Source organism: Portunus trituberculatus, chromosome 10 (genome assembly GCF_017591435.1).
Source record: "Portunus trituberculatus isolate SZX2019 chromosome 10, ASM1759143v1, whole genome shotgun sequence".
NCBI lineage: Eukaryota > Metazoa > Arthropoda > Malacostraca > Decapoda > Portunidae > Portunus > Portunus trituberculatus.
Window position 1 is genome coordinate 13,462,835 of NC_059264.1, and position 21,811 is coordinate 13,484,645.

Here is a 21,811-nt window from a genome sequence, read left to right on the forward strand (position 1 = left end):
TCACCTCGGGCACACTCACCTACACGCGGGAGGGAAGGTTCGCTGTGCACCACCCAGAAGGCAGCACTGAGTGGACGCTGGCCATCAAGTACGTCACGCTGGACGACGCTGGCACTTACGAATGTCAGGTACGTGGCGCTGCGCTCACCAAGGACGCTGCCGTGCTTCGTGGAATTTGTTTATCGTGTGTGTGTGTGTGTGTGTGTGTGTGTGTGTGTTCTATCGTATCTCTTTTTCATTCTTTTCGTTTTACATTTGTGTCTTGTTTCGTTGTCTTCTTTCTTTCTCTCTCTCTCTCTCTCTCTCTCTCTCTCTCTCTCTCTCTCTCTCTCTCTCTCTCTCTCTCTCTCTCTCTCTCTCTCTCTCTCTCTCTCTCTCTCTCTCTCTCTCTCTCTCTCTCTCTCTCTCTCTCTCTCTCTCTCTCTCTCTCTCTCTCTCTCTCTCTCTCTCTCTCTCTCTCTCTCTCTCTCTCTCTCTCTCTCTCTCTCTTCAGAATATCTTTGACAACGGGATAGTAGTGAGTGAAGGGCGGGGAGTTGACGAGTGATTTCACTGGGCTGAAGGAAGAAGGACGTAAGCGGCGCCACCAATGACTGTTTAGTTGAGTTAATGTACAGTGTTTTACGTTGTGTTTACAGTAGAAGGAATACAGAGAGATTGGATGGGGAGAGAGAGAGAGAGAGTGAAGGTGAAGGCGTTATATGAGTGAGGAAGGAGCTGGTGAGGGATTTAAAGGGAAGGGAAGTAGAGAAGGAGGAAGAAAAGAAGGCTTCGGGAAGGAGAGTGAGAGGAAATGGAGAAAGTTATTGAGGAAGAGAGGAGGAAAAGTTAGATTAATAAAAGGAAACGTGGAGGAAAAAAAAATTATTGGGAGAGGAAGGAGGAAGAAAAGGTTACTAATTGAAGAAGGGAAAAAAAGAAGAATGTTTAGAGAGGAAGGAGAAGGAGAAACTTACTTGATGGAGATAAGGAAAAGTAAGTTGTTGAGATAGGGATGAAAGGAAAAAAAGAAGAAGGAAGCAAGAGGAAAGTATTGAAAGAGAACAAAAGTTAGTAATTGAGAAAAGAAAAAGAGAAGGTTGTTTAAATAGGAATGAGAAGGAAAAGGAGAAGGTTGCTTGATAGAGGGAAGGAAAAGCAGGATGTTCAGAAAAGGAGAATAGGGAAGAGAGGTCACTAGAAGGAGAGGAGGAATGAGAGAGAGGAGGAAGAAAAATGAGGTTGCAAAAGGGAGGAAAGGAAAAGAATACTGAAGAAAGGGAGGGAATTAGCTGTCAGATATAGCAAAGCATCTCATCAACTATCTTCCTCCATCTTCCATCTTCCCTTCTAGAAACCCATGCAAGGCAATTGAGTTCCATATCTGACAGCATTACATTACCATTGAATCTTCTTTTCCCGCCACGCCTCGGTGATTGAAACCCATGAAGAGTAATATTTAGTCTTCCTTCCTTGATTTGCTTAGTTCCTTTTGGCTTGATTTTTTTTTTTCCCCGGGCTTGATTTAGTTTATTCCTTGCTTAGTTTAGTTCGCTCATGTCTTGATCGAGTTCATTCTTTGTTTGATTCAGTTCTTTCCCGCTTGATTTTTTTTTTTTTTCCGGGCTGATTTATTTATTTCTTAGCTTGGTTTAGTTTTGTGGCTTGATTTCGTTCCCATTTTTGTCAAGGTTGAGTTCTTTCGTAAGTTGATTTAGTTTTTCCTTGGTTTGATTCACTTCTTCCCTGGTTTTCATATTCAGTTCTCTTCTTATTGCTAGGCTTGGCTCTTGAAACCTGTACAAAACAATCTAATTCTCTTTCCCCCAGTTGGCTTGATACTTGAAAACCGTACAGTGGAATGGAGTCCTTCTTACCAGGCTCAGCAAATATTAAAGATCTACAAAATTCAAATCAAGTATCCTTCAGTGCAATAAATTCCTCCTTTACTACAGTCAGATCTTCTTTCACTACAATCAGTTCTCTTTCTGTGCTATCTTGTCCTAATTCACTACAATCAATCCTTCAGTGCAATCAATCCTCCTTTAGCGCAACCCACTTCTCCTTCAGTGCAATCAAATCTTCCTTCATTGCAGTCAGCCTCTCTCTCACTCCAATCAATCCTTCTTCAGTGCAATCCAGTCCTTCCTCGATGTAATCAACCCTTCCTTCCTCAATGTTTCTCCCTCGGCAGGTATCGACAGGAGATGGCCTAGCGTCGCACCTTGTGGTTCTGGAGGTGGTAGCGCCGCGTGCTGTGATTCCAGGGCAAGGCGTCCACCACGTGCAGGCTGGCTCCACCATCTCTCTCACCTGCCTCATTGAACAGGTAAAGCACCCACCTCAGGCGTCACCAATGGGCTAAACTGGTCCGTCTTCCAGATCAGTAACGCGGGAAAGGAACAGTCTATCTTACTTGTCAGTTAGAAAACACTGTAAAGGAACCGTCTGTCGTGCTCGTCCGTTAGGAAACTCTGGAAAGGAACCGCCTGTTTTACTTGTCCATTAGAAAACACTAGAAAGGAACCGTCTGTTTTACTTGTCCATTAGAAAACACTGGAAAGGAACCGTCTGTTTTACTTGTTCATTAGAAAACACTGGAAAGGAACCGTCTGTTTTACTTGTCCATTAGAAAGCACTGGAAAGGAACCGTCTGTTTTACTTGTCCATTAGAAAGCACTGGAAAGGAACCGTCTGTTTTACTTGTCCATTAGAAAGCACTGGAAAGGAACCGTCTGTTTTACTTGTCCATTAGAAAACACTGGAAAGGAACCGCCTGTTTTACTTGTCCATTAGAAAACACTAGAAAGGAACCGTCTGTTTTACTTGTCCATTAGAAAGCACTGGAAAGGAACCGTCTGTTTTACTTGTCCATTAGAAAACACTGGAAAGGAACCGTCTGTTTTACTTGTCCATTAGAAAGCACTGGAAAGGAACTGTCTGTTTTACTTGTCCATTAGAAAGCACTGGAAAGGAACTGTCTGTTTTACTAGCTGATCATGAAACACTGACAAGTAAACGTTTCTCTAACTTGCCGATTTGAACATTTGATTACGGATGATTCTGAAATATTTTACTGCTCAATTTTTCGTTGCCGTTGGACTGGTGTGAGGCTTTTCCTTTTTATTACTCTTTTAAGAGGGAAGAGTGCCAAGGAGATAAAAACAAGGTTAGAGGAAAATAATAGCCTGCTTTGTTTAATTGTAAAGTCATTTTGCAGTTCAAATTTCCTTTCTCACTAAGCCTGTGTGAAACTATCCTTATTATTATAATTTTCTTTTCACACAAGGGACAAGCTACCTAAAGGCACAAAAAAAATTGCTTGTCTAACTCTGGAAGAATTCCAAAGCTCAATATTTTGTTATGAAAGAACATTTGAAACTTTTATTATTGCTTTTATTTTCAGTCTGGAAAAGAAAGGTAGCTAAGGGTGAGAGAGAGAGAGAGAGAGAGAGAGAGAGAGAGAGAGAGAGAGAGAGAGAGAGAGAGAGAGAGAGAGAGAGAGAGAGAGAGAGAGAGAGAGAGAGAGAGAGAGAGAGAGAGAGAGAGAGAGAGAGAGAAAAAAAACCTGTCTATTTAATTTATAATCATTCTACAACTTTTTTTTTTCTTCCTTTTCTTTGTGTGGGAGCATGTGGCAAAATTTCTTTATGATAACTGTTCATGTATATATTTTGTCTTAATTAAAGAAAGAGGGAAGGTAGCTAAGTGGGTAGAAAAAAAATAAAAGAATGGAAATGAATAATTGTTTGATACAGTGTTGCCATATGATTCAGGTACTGGTTGCTATATTTTTTTTCTTTTCATTATTTTTTCGAGTTTTTCACCAAAATCACACTGCCAAGGCACCTGATTAAGTTCATGAGCCATTCCGCAGATCACATGTTCGTTCTGGGAGAGCATGGTGAGCCTGGTCTTTCTTGTCATTGTAACGTGGTAGAGAAGCATGAGAGAAAAAAGATATGTAGAAAAAATAAAAGAGGAAGAAGAAGAAGAACGAGAAGAAAAGGAAGAGAAGAAGAGAAAGAGAAGAAAATGAACAAGAAGAAGAAGAACGAGAAGAAGAGGAAGAGAAAGAACGAGAAGAGGAAGAACGAGAAGAGGAAGAAGAAGAAGAAGAAGAAGGAAAAGAAGAAGAAAAGAAGAAGAAAGAAGGTAAATAAATAAAAGATTACGAAAAATAAAAATTAAAAAATAAAAAAATAAAAAAAATAAAAAGAAAGAAAAGAAAAAGAAAGAAAAGAACAAAGAAAAAATAAAATATAAAAGGAAAGAAAAGAAGAACAACAAGAACAAAAACAAGAAGAAAATGAACAAGAACAACAACCAGAAAGACACTTGCCATTTCATAAGAGTAGACTAGTAATGTTGACAGTCTTTATTTGTATTTAACATGAAAATAACATTACCATTAGGAAAGACATTAACAGCAAAGTTTTGAATACATCATCTCATAAAGGAGAGGCCAGTGAAGTGGTGGTAGTGGTGGTGATGGTGGTGGTGGTGGTGTTTATGGTCGTTACATATCAGGAGTACGGCATCATCTTAACTGCTATTCTGTGCATTCACGTTTTAATTGTATGGTAAAGTAATATACTAAAAGTTCCAAAATAAGATAAGTACTCTATATTCTTAAATCCATGATGCATAATCCCTGTTAAACTACTGAAAGGAACATGAAAGCATTCTCGAAACTCCAAAATTAAATCCTTTAACGCCTGTGTTTCTTTAGTATGCATGCCTGGAGAAGCAGTAGTAGTTTGCAATTTCACGGTAATAATTTTAATATCCAGAATACTATTATACTCGCTAGGATAGTAGTAATAGTAGTAGAAGTAGTAGTAGTAGTAGTAGTAGTAGAAGTAGTAGTAGTATAGTAGCAGTAGTGGTAGAGTAGTGGTAGCAGTACGAGTAGTATTAGTAGTGGTAGTAGTAGTAGTCCACCATTATCACTGACAGTAGCAGCAGTGAAGGCAGTCACTGTAGCAGCAAGAGTGCAGCCACACTCACACAGTCCCCCTCACCGCCAGAGTCCCGAGGCGCCGCAGTACATCTTCTGGTACCACGACTCCCGCATGATTAACTACGACAGGCGGCGCGGCGGCGTGGAGGTGCGCGTGGAGGCGGGACCCAAGGTCGCCTCGCGCCTCAAGGTGAGCGGAGCTCGGCCCGAAGATTCCGGTAACTACACTTGCGCCGCCGCCAACACAGAGGCCGCCTCGGTCTTCGTGTACGTCACGGATGGTATGTGCTGGTATTGTACACACTAACAAAGTAACTAACTAGGTAACTAAATGTAGTGTGGAGCAGTAAACTCGCCGAGAGCTATATTCTATATTGCCTGACATTCAGTCTGCAAGCGTATAGCTTCATTCAGCCCCATTCAGATAAAGCTTCGAGCTAGAAATAGTAGTGAAGCAGACCTGAAGGCCCAGGTCACCCCGCGGGTGACAATCACTACGCTCTCTCTCTCTCTCTCTCTCTCTCTCTCTCTCTATATATATATATATATATATATATATATATATATATATATATATATATATATATATATATATATATATATATATATACACACACACACACACACACACATATTGCACTTTAGTTTTAGATTTTAATGCACTCCTGAAATTTATCAACATTTTAATGAGCAATCTATGTTTAAGATATTGAGATTTAGCGTTTCATGCTTTTCTTCTTAAGTATGTATCTCTTTTTTTTTTTTTTACCGCTTTTTTTCGCAGTTACGAGTTTCACAACTATACTATATATTTCTGTATGGTTGTATTCCATGTCATACCAATGTGTTCATACTACAACAGTGATGTATGTGACGCCGTTTTCATCACGGTTGCATTCAAATATATGTTTTTTTCTATCTGTTCATCTATATGTACTTGTATCTGTTAATATGCGTCCTTCCCTAAAGATTTATAAGAAAACAAGAGAGGCTGCATGAAGCCGTCAGGCCTACACGTGCCAGTCCTTGTATAAAACACACCTTCCCTTTTCCATCTGTTATCGTCATTCATAAATTTGTCTAATATTCTTTGAAGCTTCCTAATGACTCGACACTAACAATCTGATTACTGAGTTTTCATTACAACTAAAAAGAAAACTATTTTCCTGCTTGCATCCATATTTTCCCTAGCTCTAACTTGAATGAATTCCTTCAACGGAAGCTTCAAAACATTTCTCAGATTTTAGATAATCCTTTAGTCCTTTAAGTCCTTTAGGGATAAGCACTATATGAAGATTTATTCATCTTACATTTTTGTAGCCCAAGGCCATTGTTTTATGTAAGATGGGGGAAAGCCAACCAAGGGAACATGGGGACAAAAGAGCCAAGAAAATAAGATAAATGTCTTGAAACCTCCCTCTGAAATGGGTTCAGGCCATAGGTTGGTGGAAATAAAGACGCTGGCAGGAGAGTTCCATGATTTAACGAAGAAAGTGATGAATGATTGAAAGTGCAGGTTAACTCTTGCATTAAAGAGGTTGACAGAATAAGAGTGAGAGAAAGAAGAGTCTTGTGCAGCGAGGAGAAGGGGAGACATGCAGTTAGCATAAAAGTAGCGGTAGAAAATAGAAAGAGATGCATCACTGCGGCGGTGAGATATAGACTGAAGACAGTCAGTCAGAGGAGAGAAGTTAAGACGAAAGGCTTTGGATTCTATATCCTATCTAAGAGAGCAATATGAATTGAACCTCCCCAATACATGTGAAGAATATTCCTGTATCAGATTTAGCAGTTGGGAGGCTGAAAAAAAAATTGAAGACGCCTCAGAACGTCCAGTTTCGTAAAAGTTATTTTAGCAAGAGAAGAGAAATGAAGTTTCCAGTTTAGGTAGTGAGTAAAAAACTAACCAAGGTTATTTAGTGTAGAATATGGGAGGTGGAATGCAACTGAGAGTCACTGAACAAAAGGGAACAGTTATCTGGAAATTTGCGTCGAGTTGATAGATGAAGGAATTGAATTTTTGAGTCATTGAACACTACTAAGTTTGTTTTGTCCCAAGCAGGAATTTTAGAGAGATCAAGCCAAGCATTTTGTCGCTGCCTTGCGTGATCTGTTTACTTCCTGAAGGGTTGGTCCTCTTACAATAAATAAATAAGTAAATAAATAAATAGAAATAGATAAAGAAATAAAGAAGGGAAGAAGAATTAAAGAAATAAACAAAAGTGTGTGTGTGTGTGTGTGTGTGTGTGTGTGTGTGTGTGTGTGTGTGTGTGTGTGTGTGTGTGTGTGTGTGTGTGTGTGTGTGTGTGTGTGTGCGTGTGTGTGTACTTGTTTATTCATTTATTTACTTCTACTAAGTTGTTACCCGACCACAATTCTATCATTACTATCACTATTTTAACTTTCAATTTTAGTTGCTATAAACATTTTGTATTGGCGCCATATGGCCACGATGTTTAATTCAATCAATTAAACTCTTCCTTCCCACAGATAATAAGATCGCTGCAGTTCAGCCCCGAGCTCTGGGGCGTGGCACCTCCCACCAGGTCACCCTCCCAGCGCTGGGTGTGATGTTGCTGGCCGTGGTGCTGCACGCGCGCTGACCCTTCAGCTCCAAGCATCTCCCTGGCCTTCATGTCTTCCTTCACACTGCGGACAGCATCCTTAAACGTTTTGGTGTCTCATCTCGACTCGACTACTTTGAACAGGGCGTGGTGGATACAGGGCGTGGTGGATGATATAGGAGTGTTCAAGGGTATTTTGATGATTACATTGATAGTTTACCAAAGATTCTGAAGCGTCAGTAAGAAAAGCTCCATTAGAACCCGACTAGGGACTTTTCACAGCTGCAGTGAAAGTTATTGTGGTCTTCAAGGGTGTTTTAAAAATTCCAGTGATGGCTCACCAAAAATTTTGCATCATTAGTGAGGAAAAAAGAAGAAAACCGTCTCCATGAACGTGACATTATCTGGGACCGCTGGAAAGCTGTCCCAGTAAGAGAACACAACGTTTAAGAATACAGGCTTCAGTATGTCAGGGGTTCAGCGTGTCCCCACTGGTCACTACCCTCGCCCCAGCACCAGACGGCTACAACCACCTGCACTGGCGACTCACACGACTACTAGACAAAGGCGCAAAAGCTTTTGAAGGGACGGAGTTTACTGGGAATCATATTGTCCTGCTACTTCCTTCCTCAAGCACGAGCATTATTAACAGACAAGCTGTATTCCCTCACAGTAAGGGATAACTTAAAGATCAGCAGCTACACCTGTCTCTGGTATAAGGTGAAATAGGTTAGGTTAGCTTAAATGTTCTAATCTAATCAAACTTAACAACCTGACAGTGTGTGTGTGTGTGTGTGTGTGTGTGTGTGTGTGTGTGTGTGTGTGTGTGTGTGTGTGTGTGTGTGTGTGTGTGTGTGTGTGTGTGTGTGTGTGTGTGTGTGTATGCGTGCATGTGTGTGTGTGTGTGTGTGTGTGTGTGTGTGTGTGTGTGTGTGTGTGTGTGTGTGTAATAACACAAAAATAATATTTTGGTTTATTTGTAATGGCAGCTTACAGAGTCAGCTGAAAATTCTACATTTTATCATACTTATACATATCCTTATATAGTGACATTCATACATCTAAGTCTATACAGCCCAATGGTGGTGTCTACATCCCGATAACGCGGCTGCTAGATAGCACCATATAAGCCTAGTGACATAGGCCCGGGGTGGTCAGGCCACCCTTTGTGTATTCTTTTTTTTTTTTTTTTCATGAGATTGTTTCTTCTCCCTAGCAGCGGGCGCAACTTCCGACTAACACCAGGTACCTAATTATTGCTAGCTGGACAGGGGCCACACACCTGAATAGAAGCCTTGCCCAAATGACTTCTGATCTGACCAATGGATCGAACCTTGGCTCTCTCGATTGTGAGTCAGGCACCATCGTGTGTGTGTGTGTGTGTGTGTGTGTGTGTGTGTGTGTGTGTGTGTGTGTGTGTGTGTGTGTGTGTGTGTGAAACTGCTTATTCTCTATACCTCACCTCACGATGGGCAACCTACCCTACCCTAACTTAACATGAACAAAGAAAGAACGCTTGAGGCAAAGGATGAGATAACGTTATTTCGATCTTACCTAACTGGCTCGCCTTAGCCATGAAGAGAAGAACAGCCAGGAACCACATTCTCAAATGTTTTGCGTCTGGAGTATAGAGATAGATTAAAGGAATTAAACATGTTTTCATTTGAGAGGAGATGTATAAGAGGGGTATATGATAGAGTTATTTCAAATGTTCTCAGATACAAACTGCATAGATGTGAGATCTTTCTTTACCTTAGAGGAGGGAAGTAGGACTACAAATCATGGCAGGAAGATTAGAAAGCAAGGCTGCAGGTTAGATAGAAGAAAATATTTCTTTAGTCATAGGGTGGTACACTTCTGGAATGCATTGCCAGAGACGGTTGTAAATAGCACTACTTTGACAATGTTTAAAAACAGATTAGATAAGCACTTCAATTTATTAGATTTATAATTATGTATAGCACTGCATGATAGTTTTTATAAGAAATTTACTATAGTTAAACAAGACATGATCCCCATGTATGGGGATCACAGATTGTAGAGGAGTTCGCTGCAGGACTTAGCCCTGTTAATGGGCCAAATATTTAGAATTAGTATATAATGTATTGTGTACTTGTAAGTGTATCTTTAAGTACTGATGACGAGGTCGCTGTGCGATTGATACAGGATGACCTAGATGGGCCCTGGTGGCCCTTTGTTATCCTATTATTTATGTTATGTTATGTTACGACACACACACACAGCCCAGTAGCACAGTGGTTAGAGCGCTGGCTTCACAAGCTAGATGACCGGAGTTCGATTCCCCGGCCGGGTGGAGATATTTGGGTGTGTCTCCTTTCACGTGTAGCCCCTGTTCACCTAGCAGTGAGTAGGTATGGGATGTAAATCGAGGAGTTGTGACCTTGTTGTTTCGGTGTGTGGTGTGTGCCTGGTCTCAGACCTATCCCAAGATCGGAAATAATGAGCTCTGAGCTCGTTCCGTAGGGTAACGTCTGGCTGTCTCGTCAGAGACTGCAGCAGATCAAACAGTGAATTACACACACACACAAGATTAGAATAGGTTAGGTGAGTGGTTTCCAACCTTTTTGAATTCTGGCCCCCCTTCACTAAATGACAGGTTCCCTGCGCCCCCTCCACTCTGGTTTAAACACTGCTATTTACTGTCATGGTAAATAGCATAGTTGTTTGATTCCTTAGTTACTTAGCAGCATTTGAAATAATTTGTAATTGTATTTAGACAATAACATTTCATAATTCATATCTGAAATGTTTTCTCAACACTTAACCAATTATTTATTCCATCAAAATCAATAATGTTCATATATAATCAACTAATAAGTCATTTTTCTACTTTATCAAGTACTTGTGCCCCCCACCCCTGGCAGCCCTTCGTGCCCCCTTAGGGGGGCGCGCCCCACAGGTTGGAAACCACTGGGTTAGGTTAAGATAATTTAATATTATGACTGTACACACACACACACACACACACACACACACACACACACACACACACACACACACACACACACACACACGATTAGAATAGGTTAGGTTAAGATAATTTAATATTCTGACACACACACACACACACTCCAAATAATGGCTACTTGACGCTCTTCCTCGCACCCCGCCATCTCGGGACACACTGGTTCTTTCCTGTATCTAGTTTTAATTTTATTCTTAATTTGACTTACTTATATTATATCGTTGATTAATTATTTTTTATATTTTTTATTTTTTATTTTGTTAGTTTTGATTTAATTTCAGTTTTTGTTTTATTTTTTTTGTAATGTCGAGATTTTGATGGATATTGTACGTATCTTTTTTTTTCCTTGTTTGGGAAACTTTTGTTATTTGACTATTTGTTATATTTTTGTAGTTTTTTTTTTTTATTTCATTTAGTTTATTTTTTCCTTCATTTTTTTTTTTTTTATTTGTCGATATTTTAACGGCTTCAAAACTTTTTTGAACGTTCTTTTACCTCGAGTTCATTGATTGATTGATACATTTATTGTTGCATTAATCAATAAGAACAACAAAGGAGGAGGATGGACCTTGCCACCTCCCACTGGACAAAGACTTAAGGTTAAAGCTAGACAGTATACATAACAAGAATACAAGTACTTCAATAAATAAATACAGATATTGCACATTTACAGCCTGGGAGCAAACTTCTTTTACCTCGAGTTTTGAATATGATTAGAAGATTTTATTGACATTAGGAAGGGTCTATAGAAGTCAGCTGATTAATGGCCAGTGTCTTCACTATTCTATAATCTTCACATAAGTTTCTCAAGCAGTGTAAAACCACTATGCAACACCTCAGAATGACACCAAACACACAAAACTTGCTACAAACATCTAATATAAGCTAGAAATCACCCCCACACACCCAAACCACTTACAACACTCACAACACACCAAAACACACTCAAAACAAGCAAAATTCACCCAAACACTATCAAAACTCACTAGATACACCTAATATACACTAAAATTACTCCTGCACTCAACCAAGACACTCCACACACACGCAAACCACTTAAAAAAACGCAAAGCACACTCAAAACACGATGCAACATGTCAAAATGCCCATAAACACACCTAAAACACAAAAATCACTCAATATACACCCAAATCACACCACACACACACCCAAATCACTTAAAACACTTAGTAATATTCCAAAATCCATTCAAAATACCATCTAACACCTCAAAATGCCTCGAAACACACAAAATTCACTAGAAACATCCAATTATACCCGAATCAGCCCCCCACACACACCTACACCACTTATATCACTCAAAATAAACGCAAAATAAGCTAAAAATACTATATAACCCTCAAAATGCTCCAAAAACACACTCAAAACACCCAAATCCTCAAACACACCTCCACACCACTCGCAAGCTACGCAAAATATACCTATGAGATCTAAAACACACTGAAACCACACAAAACATACTCACAACACCTTGCAACACTACGGAACACACTTAAAATACCCCAAATATACCCCAACACCAACAGTATGCATTATAAAGAACGCTAGGATTAAAAGGACACTTGTGGTGGCGAGTGGACGTGTTGTGTGTGCGCTCCGTTTCTGGCTGTGGTTTTTATAGTTAGCGAGTGGTGTTTGTGCTTGGTGTCTGTGTGTGGTGCTTTTGAGTGTTAGTGAAGTGAAAGTGTGTACTGCAAGTGTTAGATTAGAGTGAAATAGTGGTTAGAATCAGTGTTTGTGAGTTAAAAAGTATTTTTGTAGTGGGAGGAGACTAGGCTTGTAACCGTCAAGTTGACCTTGAAAGAGGATTAGTTGACCTCACTTAGGCCCTCCCACCACCGCGGTTCCCCCACCCCGCCGTCACCTAGTATTTTTATTTGTTTGTGAGTTAACATATTGTAAATTAGTATGGCGGTAGCTACTGAGGTATATCAGAGTGTGATTGAGTGCGTGAAAGAGAGTATTGAGGTGGGATTGGGAGAGTTTGTTGTGTGTGAGATGTGTGGGCACGACAGGAAGGTCGTTGACTTTTCTGAGTGTATGGTGTGTAGGCTCAAGAGCGAGAATTTAGTTCTTTCTCTTGAGCACCGAGAATTGCGAGAGGAAATCAGAAAGCTAAGTGAGGGGAAAAGTGCGAACGAAGTTCTCATCTTTGAATTGAAGGAGGAGGTTAAGAGGCTTGGGGAGGCAGTGGAAAAAATTAGGCAGGAGATCAGTGTTAGGCCGAAGGTTGGACCTTCTGAGGGCGACAGGGTGGCTTGGCCCTCTGTCGGGAAGAGCAGAGTGGGGAAGAGGGAGCAGGCGAGCCAGACGGGGAAAGATAGTAGTCAGGATAGGCAGAGATGGCAGGTTGCGAGGGGAAGGAAAGCGGAGACAGTTAGGGAGGATAGGACTAAACCCGTTGAGTGTGAAAATAGGTTCGGTTTGTTGGAGGGGGAGGGGGAGAGTGAGAGTGGAGTGAATGAAGTGGTTGTGGTGAGTGAAAGGAGAAAGAAGGGGGTAGAGGAGAGGAGGAGGAGGGTTGTGCCTAGCACACCTCAGGTGTGTGTGGTGGGTGACTCTCAGGTTAGGTATTTAGATAGCACTTTCTGTGGGAAAGACAGGGATAGGAGGACGAACGTGTGTATGCCTGGTGCAGGTGTGAAGGCAGTGAGTGAGGAGGTGCAGAAGAGGGTTGGGGGGATGGAGAGGGAGGGTGTAGTAGTTTTGCACGTAGGTGGGAACGATGTCAGAGCAGGTGGGTCGGAGGAGTTAGTGGCAAGATTTCGGAAAATGTTAGGCAAGATAAGGGAGAGTGGTAGGAGGTGTGTAGTGTCAGGAATCTTGCCTCGTGTGTATGTTAGCAGGGAATGGTTGTCTAGAGCCATTGGTGTGAATGTTCGGGTAAAAGGGATGTGTAAGGATGTGGGTGTCAGCTTTGTGGATGTATGGGATAGGTTCTATGGGCGAAGGGATTTGTATGCTAGGGATGGTGTGCATCTGAGTAGGAAGGGTGTGGATGTGCTGAGTGGATGTCTGGAGGGGAGTTGGGATGGAGTGTAGGGGGTGAGGTAGCAAATGCATTCCAGAAGAAAGATGCTAGACATAAATTAGATAGGATAAACAGAGATAGTGAAAAGATTAGGAAAGATTTCCAGGTGCAAATAGGAGAGAATAAGATTAGGATTCCAAATAAGGAGACAGCATCTAGGAAGGTAGCAGGACTTAAATGTTTTTATGTAAGTGCCAGGAGTCTTAGGAACAAGAAGGACGAGTTATCTAGTTATATAGTTGAGGAGGACTTAGATGTTGTATGTGTCACAGAGGCATGGGTAAATGAGGAAAAGTTTAGGGAAAATAGGAAAGAATATGAAGTAGATGGACACATTATGTATTTACACCAGAGAATTGGTAGGATAGGCGGAGGAGTAGTTATTTATGTAAAAATCCTTCATTTCCAGTCAGGTTAATGGTATTAAGGTAGATAACAGAGTAGAGTCCTTATGGCTGGATGTTAGAGTAAACAAAAGTAAGGTTATTAGAGTAGGAGCTTTTATAGGCCACCTAACCAGTCAGCAGATGTAGACAACCCTATGGTAGATGAGATAAATAGGGGGTGTACTAGTCAGACAATTATCTTAGGGGATTTTAATCTTAAGTCAGTAAACTGGGAGAGGATGGTAGGAGATGCTAGTGAAAATAAGTTTATGGAAAGTTTTCAGGATAACTATTTAGTGCAGATGGTAAATAAACCTACTAGGGGGAGGAAGGTTTTAGACATAGTACTAACAAATATTGAGCATTGTTTAAAGGAAGTTGAGGTAGGAGAGACTTTAGCAAACAGTGACCATCATATAATTAGATTTATCATTAATTCCAGTAGGGATAATATAGTGAATAAGACTAGAGTCCCAAACTATCAGAAAGGCAATTATGGTAGGTTACGTCAGTTATTAGGAGAGGTAAACTGGGAAGATAGTTTTGGAAATAAAACTGCACAGGAGATGTGGGATATTTCTAAGGTTGTAGTAAAGGGTATAGTGATGCAGTGTATCCCTTACAAAGATATAAGGCAGAGAAACAGGAAGCCATTATGGTGGACTCATGAGATAGGTAGCCAGATCAGAGAGAAGAAGAGGGCATACAGAGAGTTGCAGAAAAGTGGGGAAGATGTAGATTTGATTAGGTACAGACAGGTCAGGGATGATTTGAGTAAGGTTATAAAAAAAAGTAAAAGGCAGGCAGAGAGAGATAAAACTAGCTAGAGCTGGGAGTAAAGATCCCAAAAAATTATATAGTTATTACAAGGTCAGTGATAAAAGAAATAAGGATAGGATTGGACCACTCAGAAAAGATGGTGTAGTACTGGATCAAAATGAAGACATAGTAGAATTATTGAATGAACAATTTTCTTCAGTATTTACTAGGGAAAGAATAGGAAATCCTGTTACAAACAGTGCGACGAGTAGTTTAAGAGCTTTAGAAAATATTGATATAAAACCGGGAATTATTAGGAAATTTATTCTTGAACTAGACGATAGGAAAGCTAGTGGTCCTGATGAGCTACACGCCAGAGTACTTAGGGAGGGTGTAGACAGTATTTCTGAAGCACTTAAGTTAATCTTTGAAAGATCACTTAGGTTTGCTGAGATACCTCAGGACTGGAAGTTAGCTAATGTTACTCCAATATTTAAAAAAGGTAGGAAGGATGATGCGAATAATTATAGACCGATCAGTTTAACTAGTATAGTATGTAAGATACTAGAGAAGATCATTAAGGGAGCATTTAAATGAGAATAGATTAATTAGAGATACCCAACATGGCTTTAGATCAGGGAGGTCCTGTCTTACAAATTTGCTCGATATCTTAGAATATATTACCAAGGAGTTAGATGATGGAAATAGCATAGATGTTATATATCTAGATTTTAGCAAGGCGTTTGATAAGGTACCGCATAGGAGGCTAGTGTACAAATTGAGACTACATGGGATAGGGGTAGGTTAGTTGATTGGATTTCTGATGGCTTTCTGATAGGAAACAGAGAGTAGTATTAAATGGGGCAATGTCTGAGTGGAAGGAAGTGGTTAGTGGGGTACCCCAAGGATCAGTGCTAGGACCTCTTCTTTTCTTGGTGTACATTAACGATTTAGATATAGGAATTAGTAGCAAAGTATCAAAGTTTGCAGATGATACTAAGATAGCATGTGCAGTACAGGGTGAAAAGGACAATTACAGAATACAACGAGACCTGGACAGCATGGGCAGACAGGTGGCAGATGGAGTTTAATTCTGATAAGTGTCAGGTTATGCATTTAGGTAAAGACAACACAAACTTTAACTATGAGATGGAGGGATGTTGGCTAGAGGCAGTAGAGCAGGGGTGGGGAACGTCCGGCCTCCGGGCCGTATAAGGCCCCCAAGACCATTTGATCAGGCCCGCAAGGCAGTTCATAAATGCTATTTCATATCTCATGAATGAATAATATATAATGTAATTTTATTATGTGCTGGCTGCAGGTTATTTAAATTCAATTAATTATCTATGAACTCGGCAGTTTAGCAGCGTCATACCCTTGAATATAATTATATTTCTTGATTTTTTATTTTGTGACTGACTGTTTTTCTTTGCACTGCTAGCGTCAGCTAAGAGCACTTGTACGGCCTTGAGCTGAGTGTTGCCATAGCATCCACAGGCGGGACCGTACACGTATGCTTCTCGTCAGCCGCCTGTCTGTCTGTACTGCAGTGACTCAGCTAGGCGGGCCGCGGGCAGTCAGTGCTAGGCATTTATCGAGTGTGGACGCTGTAGAACTGTTAATACACACTGGGTAGTTATCACGTGGTGTGACGTCCTACAAATGGCGACTGCAAAGAAAAGAAAAGTAGATGCAGAATGTCGAGCCTTCCAAGAGAAGTGGACAAACGATTATTTTTTTGTTGAAGTGAAAGGCAAACCTGTGTGCCTAGTTTGTGGGGATGCGTTAGCAGTAATGAAGAAGGCCAATGTGGAGCGTCATTACAGCTCAAAACATGCTAAGCTCAGTGATTTGGGAGGACAAATGCGTCTGGATAAAATCAATGCTCTTCGGCGGTGTTTAGAATCACAACAAGCCTCTTTCACAAGACCTCGGTGTGACAGAGACAACGTTATTCAGACGAGTTATGCACTGAGTGACCTAATTGCCAAGAAGCTGAAGCCTCACATAGAGGGAGAGTTTGTGAAAGAGTGCATCGTTAAAGCTGCGGAGTTGCTAGCGCCAGACAAACTTCAGTTATTTCAGAGTGTTAGTTTGTCTCGTAGAACCGTCTCAGATCGGATTACTGACTTAGCACAAGATATTCATAAAACACTGAAGGATTCTGCAAGAGATTTCCAGTTCTTCTCTGTGGCTTGTGACGAGACAACAGACATAACAAATACCGCCCAACTGGCCATTTTGTTCGTGGAATAACGGCCGAGTTTGACACACGAGAGGAATTGCTGTCATTGGAAGCCATGCATGGCACCACAACTGGTGAGGACTTGTTTGAGAGTCTTGTTTCGTCAATGAACAAACTAGAGTTAACATTTGAAAAGTTAAGTGGCCTCACTACTGATGGAGCTCCAGCCATGGTTGGCTCACAAAAGGGTTAATTGCTTTTGTTAAGAAAGAACTGAATCGTCTCTGTCTTGATCCAAGTGATTTAATAATATGCCACTGCATCATACATCAAGAAAATTTATGTGCATTGTCATTGAGGCTCAATAATGTAATGACAACAGTAGTGTCATGCATAAATTTTATCAAGAGCAGAGGGCTAAACAGCCGCCAGTTTAAGGAGTTACTGAATGATCTTGCCTCAGAGTACGGTGATCTTGTTTATCATTGTGAAGTGCGGTGGCTGAGTCGTGGGAATATGCTTATGCGCTTTTATGAACTGCGTGATGAAGTCAAGCAATTCATGGAGATGAAGGGAACACCTGTCAGGGAACTCAGTGATAGCAAGTGGCTGTGTGATCTTGCTTTCATGGTTGACATTACCAAGTATCTCTCAGAGCTGAACGTCAAGCTGCAGGGCCCCAACCAGCTTCTCAGCTCTCTGCTTTCAAACGTGAAATCATTTGAAGCTAAATTAAAGCTGTGGAAAGTGCAACTCGAAAGAAGTAACACTGTGCATTTCCCCACTCTGCAAGAACAAAATCCTTCTACAACGGATGAATATGCTGGTGAGTGTGCGAAACTAATTGAGGCATTTAGTGAAAGGTTCAAGGACGTGAAAAGTAAACAACAGGAGTTGAACATCTTCGCTACACCATTTAATGTGGAACCAGCTGATGTGCCTGATAACCTGCAACACGAAATAATTCAGCTGCAAAGCGATGATGAGCTGAAAGCTAGGTACAACAACCTCTCACTGCTTGAGTTCTACAGACGTTACGTAAGTGCTGATGATTTTCCTATTTTGAGGAGACATGCACTGAAATATGCATCTGTGTTCGGAACGACTTACTGCTGCGAGCAGTTCTTCTCAAAACTTAACCTGGCAAAGAGTAGACTGCGCTCCAGACTGACCGATGCAAACCTGGAAAACCAGTTGCGAGTAGCATCATCAACAGTACCACCTAACATCACGCGCCTCGCCAAAGAGAAGCAGTTCCAGCCGTCACATTAGAGGTGAGTTAAATGAGTGAAAAAATAATTGATAACTTTTTATGGCCCGCGAATTATATTAAAAATATCTAAATGGCCCTTGACAGAACGAAGGTTCCCCACCCCTGCAGTAGAGGAAGGAAAGGATTTAGGAGTAGTGATAGACAGGACTATGAAATTTTCAAAGCAATGTTTAGAAGCAAGAAATAGGGCAAATAGGATCCTGGGTTTTATAAATAGAAATGTTAGTTATAAAAGTAAGGAAGTGGTGCGTAGCTTATATAATTCCTATGTTAGGCCCCATTTAGAGTATTGCATACAGGCCTGGTCACCCCACTATAGGCAGGATATCAACATGTTAGAAGCAGTTCAGAGAAGAGCAACTAGGATGATACCAGCATTAAAGCGCCTGGAGTATAGAGATAGATTAAAGGAATTAAACATGTTTTCATTTGAGAGGAGATGTATAAGAGGGGATATGATAGAGTTATTTAAAATGTTCTCAGATACAAACTACATAGATGTGAGATCTTTCTTTACCTTAGAGGAAGGAAATAGGACTAGAAATCATGGCAGGAAGATTAGAAAGCAAGGCTGCAGGTTAGATATAAGAAAATATTTCTTTAGTCATAGAGTGGTAGACTTCTGGAATGCATTGCCAGAGACGGTTGTAAATAGCACTAGTTTGACAATGTTTAAAAACAGATTAGATAAGCACTTAAATTTATTAGATTTATAATTATGTATAGCACTGCATGATAGTTTTTATAAGAAATTTACTATAGTTAAACAAGACATGATCCCCATGTATGGGGACCACAAATTGTAGAGGATTTCGCTGCAGGACTTAGCCCTGTTAATGGGCCAAATATTTAGAATTAGTATATAATGTATTGTGTACTTGTAAGTGTATCTTTAAGTACTGATGACGAGGTCGCTGTGCGACTGGTACAGGATAACCTAGATGGGCCCTGGTGGCCCTTTGTTATCCTATTCTTTATGTTATGTTATGTTGTATTGCAAGAGGTGGCCCACGCATCAGCAGAGTGCGCCTCCCCCTCACCCGAGTCAGGGGGTCAGGAAGCCCACCAGGTAGAGAACACAACCTTATCTTTTTCCTAACATCCTGTCTTGTAACAGTCATGACACCTGGTACTTGAGGAGCCTGAGAAGTAACTAGTCTGTCATTTACCTGTGTGGCGCGTCAGGAAGCTGCATGACAGCTAGGACGGCGAGAAAGGCGGAAAACATGACACGGGCGGCTTAGGAGTCAATAAACGGCGGGACAGTGTTATGTTTAGCAGACCATCTTCCTTCATGTCATTTTTTTTATTTAACTTATTTAGCAAGACATGAAATTGTTTTTTGCAATAATAAACGTTTAATATTTGAAAACTAGTATTTTCTGTAATGGTATTTGTAATTATCGCCAAAAAAGTAATTAAGTAATCAGTCTGACTTCTGGATGTCGAATCTTCACCTCAGAATGTCGCCAAAATATACACAAATACGGATTTCTTTCTATTATTTGCTCCGTACACATTACGAAGCTTTCACTCCCACATGACCATCCTCCAATGACAACTAGGCATTCCAACAGTCACAATAAACCTGAGAAGGGAGCTCAGACCATTTAGTGAATGTCTTGAAAAAAGCTTTTGCAGACAGTGACATTGCTAAGGATATTTCACTGAAAAAAACTAAAGCATCATATTTACTGCAACATGGCATTGCTTGGGAAGAGCGTCAGAAAATAGTTAACATATGTAAGGAGAACAAATTCTCATTAATAATTGACGAGAGCACTGACGCATCTGTCTCACAGATCCTGGCACTGGTGGTAAGATTTTATGATAGAAAGAGGTCAAAAGTAACAGACGCCCTTTTAGATATTGTTGAGGTAAATGATGGTACAGCAAATGGACTGTACAGTGCAGTGAAAGAGGTTTTTAGCTCAGCAGGAATTCCATTGAGCAATATAATAGGATTTGCAAGTGATAATTGTTCTACCATGCTGGGGCGAACAATGGTTTCCAAGCACTTCTAAAGAAGGATCTTCCACATGTTTTTGTCTTAGGTTGTATCTGTCACTCATTTGCATTATGTGCCAGCCATGCAAGTAGTCGGTTACCATCATGGCTAGAATCCTTCTTGAAGGATATATGTTGCTACTTTGCGCGAAGCAGCAAGCGAAATCATGATTTTCGGTTAATTCAAGAAGTACTTGATATGCCAAGTCATAAGATGCTGAAGTTAGCACAGACAAGGTGGCTATCTAGAGGAAAAGTAGTTTCTAGAGTCTTGGAGCAATGGGATGCCCTAAAGCTATTCTTTCAAAGCGAATCAAGGACCGACAAAGTTGATGGAGCTTCACAGATACATAAAATGATGACGACTCGTGGAACGAAACACATGCTGCTATTCATAAACTACATTTTGGGTAAGGTTGACATGATGAATATTGAATTTCAGTCTCAGCACTTCAGACTTGGAACCTTGCACTCAACCATTTCAGATAATTATCGCAGCATTCTTGGTCTCTTCCTAAAACCTGAAGTAATCCAGTCTCATCAGCTAGCTCTCATTGACCCAAGTGATGAATCTTTGCACAAGAGACTGGAAGATCTTAGTCTAGGTGGCAGATGTGAGGGACTGCTGGAGTTAGAAGCTCTTCAGGATAAAGAAAGACTGTTTCGAGTTCACTGCAAACAGTTCCTAGTAGAGTTATGTCTGCAGATAAAAAAGAGATTTTGGCTTACAAAAGGGTTAATTGCTTTTAATAAGTAAGAAGTGGTGCGTCTCTGTCTTGATCCATTTAATATAATAATATGCCACTGCATCCCACATCAAGAAAATTTATGTGCATTGTCATTGAGGAGCAATAATTTAATGACAGCATTAAAGTGTCATGCATAAATTTTATCAAGAGCAGAGGGCTAAACAGCCGCCAGTTTAAGGAGTTACTGAATGATATTGCCTCAGAGTACGGTGATCTTGTTTATCATTGTGAAGTGCGGTGGCTGAGTCGTGGAATATGCTTATGCGCTTTTATGAACTGCGTGATGAAGTCAAGCAATTCATGGAGATGAAGGGAACACCTGTCAGGGAACTCAGTGATAGCAAGTGGCTGTGTGATCTTGCTTTCATGGTTGACATTACCAAGTATCTCTCAGAGCTGAACGTCAAGCTGCAGGGCCCCAACCAGCTTCTCAGCTCTCTGCTTTCAAACGTGAAATCATTTGAAGCTAAATTAAAGCTGTGGAAAGTGCAACTCGAAAGAAGTAACACTGTGCATTTCCCCACTCTGCAAGAACAAAATCCTTCTACAACGGATGAATATGCTGGTGAGTGTGCGAAACTAATTGAGGCATTTAGTGAAAGGTTCAAGGACGTGAAAAGTAAACAACAGGAGTTGAACATCTTCGCTACACCATTTAATGTGGAACCAGCTGATGTGCCTGATAACCTGCAACACGAAATAATTCAGCTGCAAAGCGATGATGAGCTGAAAGCTAGGTACAACAACCTCTCACTGCTTGAGTTCTACAGACGTTACGTAAGTGCTGATGATTTTCCTATTTTGAGGAGACATGCACTGAAATATGCATCTGTGTTCGGAACGACTTACTGCTGCGAGCAGTTCTTCTCAAAACTTAACCTGGCAAAGAGTAGACTGCGCTCCAGACT

General features: G+C 40.7%; 3 protein-coding genes across 3 annotated transcripts in view; all 3 read left to right on the top strand.

Moving 5' to 3' along the window:
- The window catches only part of LOC123502051 (hemicentin-1-like), a 10,329-nt gene extending 1,207 nt beyond the window's left edge, over window positions 1-9,122 (top strand). The window contains exons 3-6 of the mRNA XM_045251203.1: window positions 1-128; window positions 2,174-2,308; window positions 5,010-5,223; window positions 7,433-9,122. The exon at window positions 1-128 is cut by the window's left edge and continues 34 nt beyond it. Of these exons, the coding sequence (XP_045107138.1) occupies window positions 1-128; window positions 2,174-2,308; window positions 5,010-5,223; window positions 7,433-7,545 (590 nt within the window). The 3' untranslated portion in view covers window positions 7,546-9,122. The remainder of the gene's footprint in view (window positions 129-2,173; window positions 2,309-5,009; window positions 5,224-7,432) is intronic.
- Window positions 9,123-16,483: 7,361 nt separating this feature from the next.
- LOC123502052 (general transcription factor II-I repeat domain-containing protein 2B-like) lies at window positions 16,484-16,945 on the top strand. The gene has a single exon (XM_045251204.1). It carries the CDS (start codon window positions 16,484-16,486, stop codon window positions 16,943-16,945), a length of 462 nt encoding a protein of 153 aa, XP_045107139.1.
- Window positions 16,946-16,989: 44 nt separating this feature from the next.
- LOC123502053 (general transcription factor II-I repeat domain-containing protein 2B-like) lies at window positions 16,990-18,146 on the top strand. The gene is made up of 2 exons (XM_045251205.1): window positions 16,990-17,122; window positions 17,257-18,146. The coding sequence occupies exons 1-2, from the start codon at window positions 16,990-16,992 to the stop codon at window positions 18,144-18,146; spliced, it is 1,023 nt and encodes a 340-aa protein (XP_045107140.1).
- The last annotated feature ends 3,665 nt before the right edge of the window (window positions 18,147-21,811 follow it).

Excerpts from the sequence above, each read along its gene's own strand:
- LOC123502052 (XM_045251204.1), top strand. The coding sequence starts at position 16,484 with ATGAAGAAGGCCAATGTGGAGCGTCATTACAGCTCAAAACATGCTAAG.
- LOC123502053 (XM_045251205.1), top strand. The coding sequence starts at position 16,990 with ATGCATGGCACCACAACTGGTGAGGACTTGTTTGAGAGTCTTGTTTCG. Across the intron at positions 17,123-17,256 it reads CATGGTTGGCTCACAAAAGG|TAGTGTCATGCATAAATTTT; the intron begins GTTAATTGCTTT and ends TAATGACAACAG.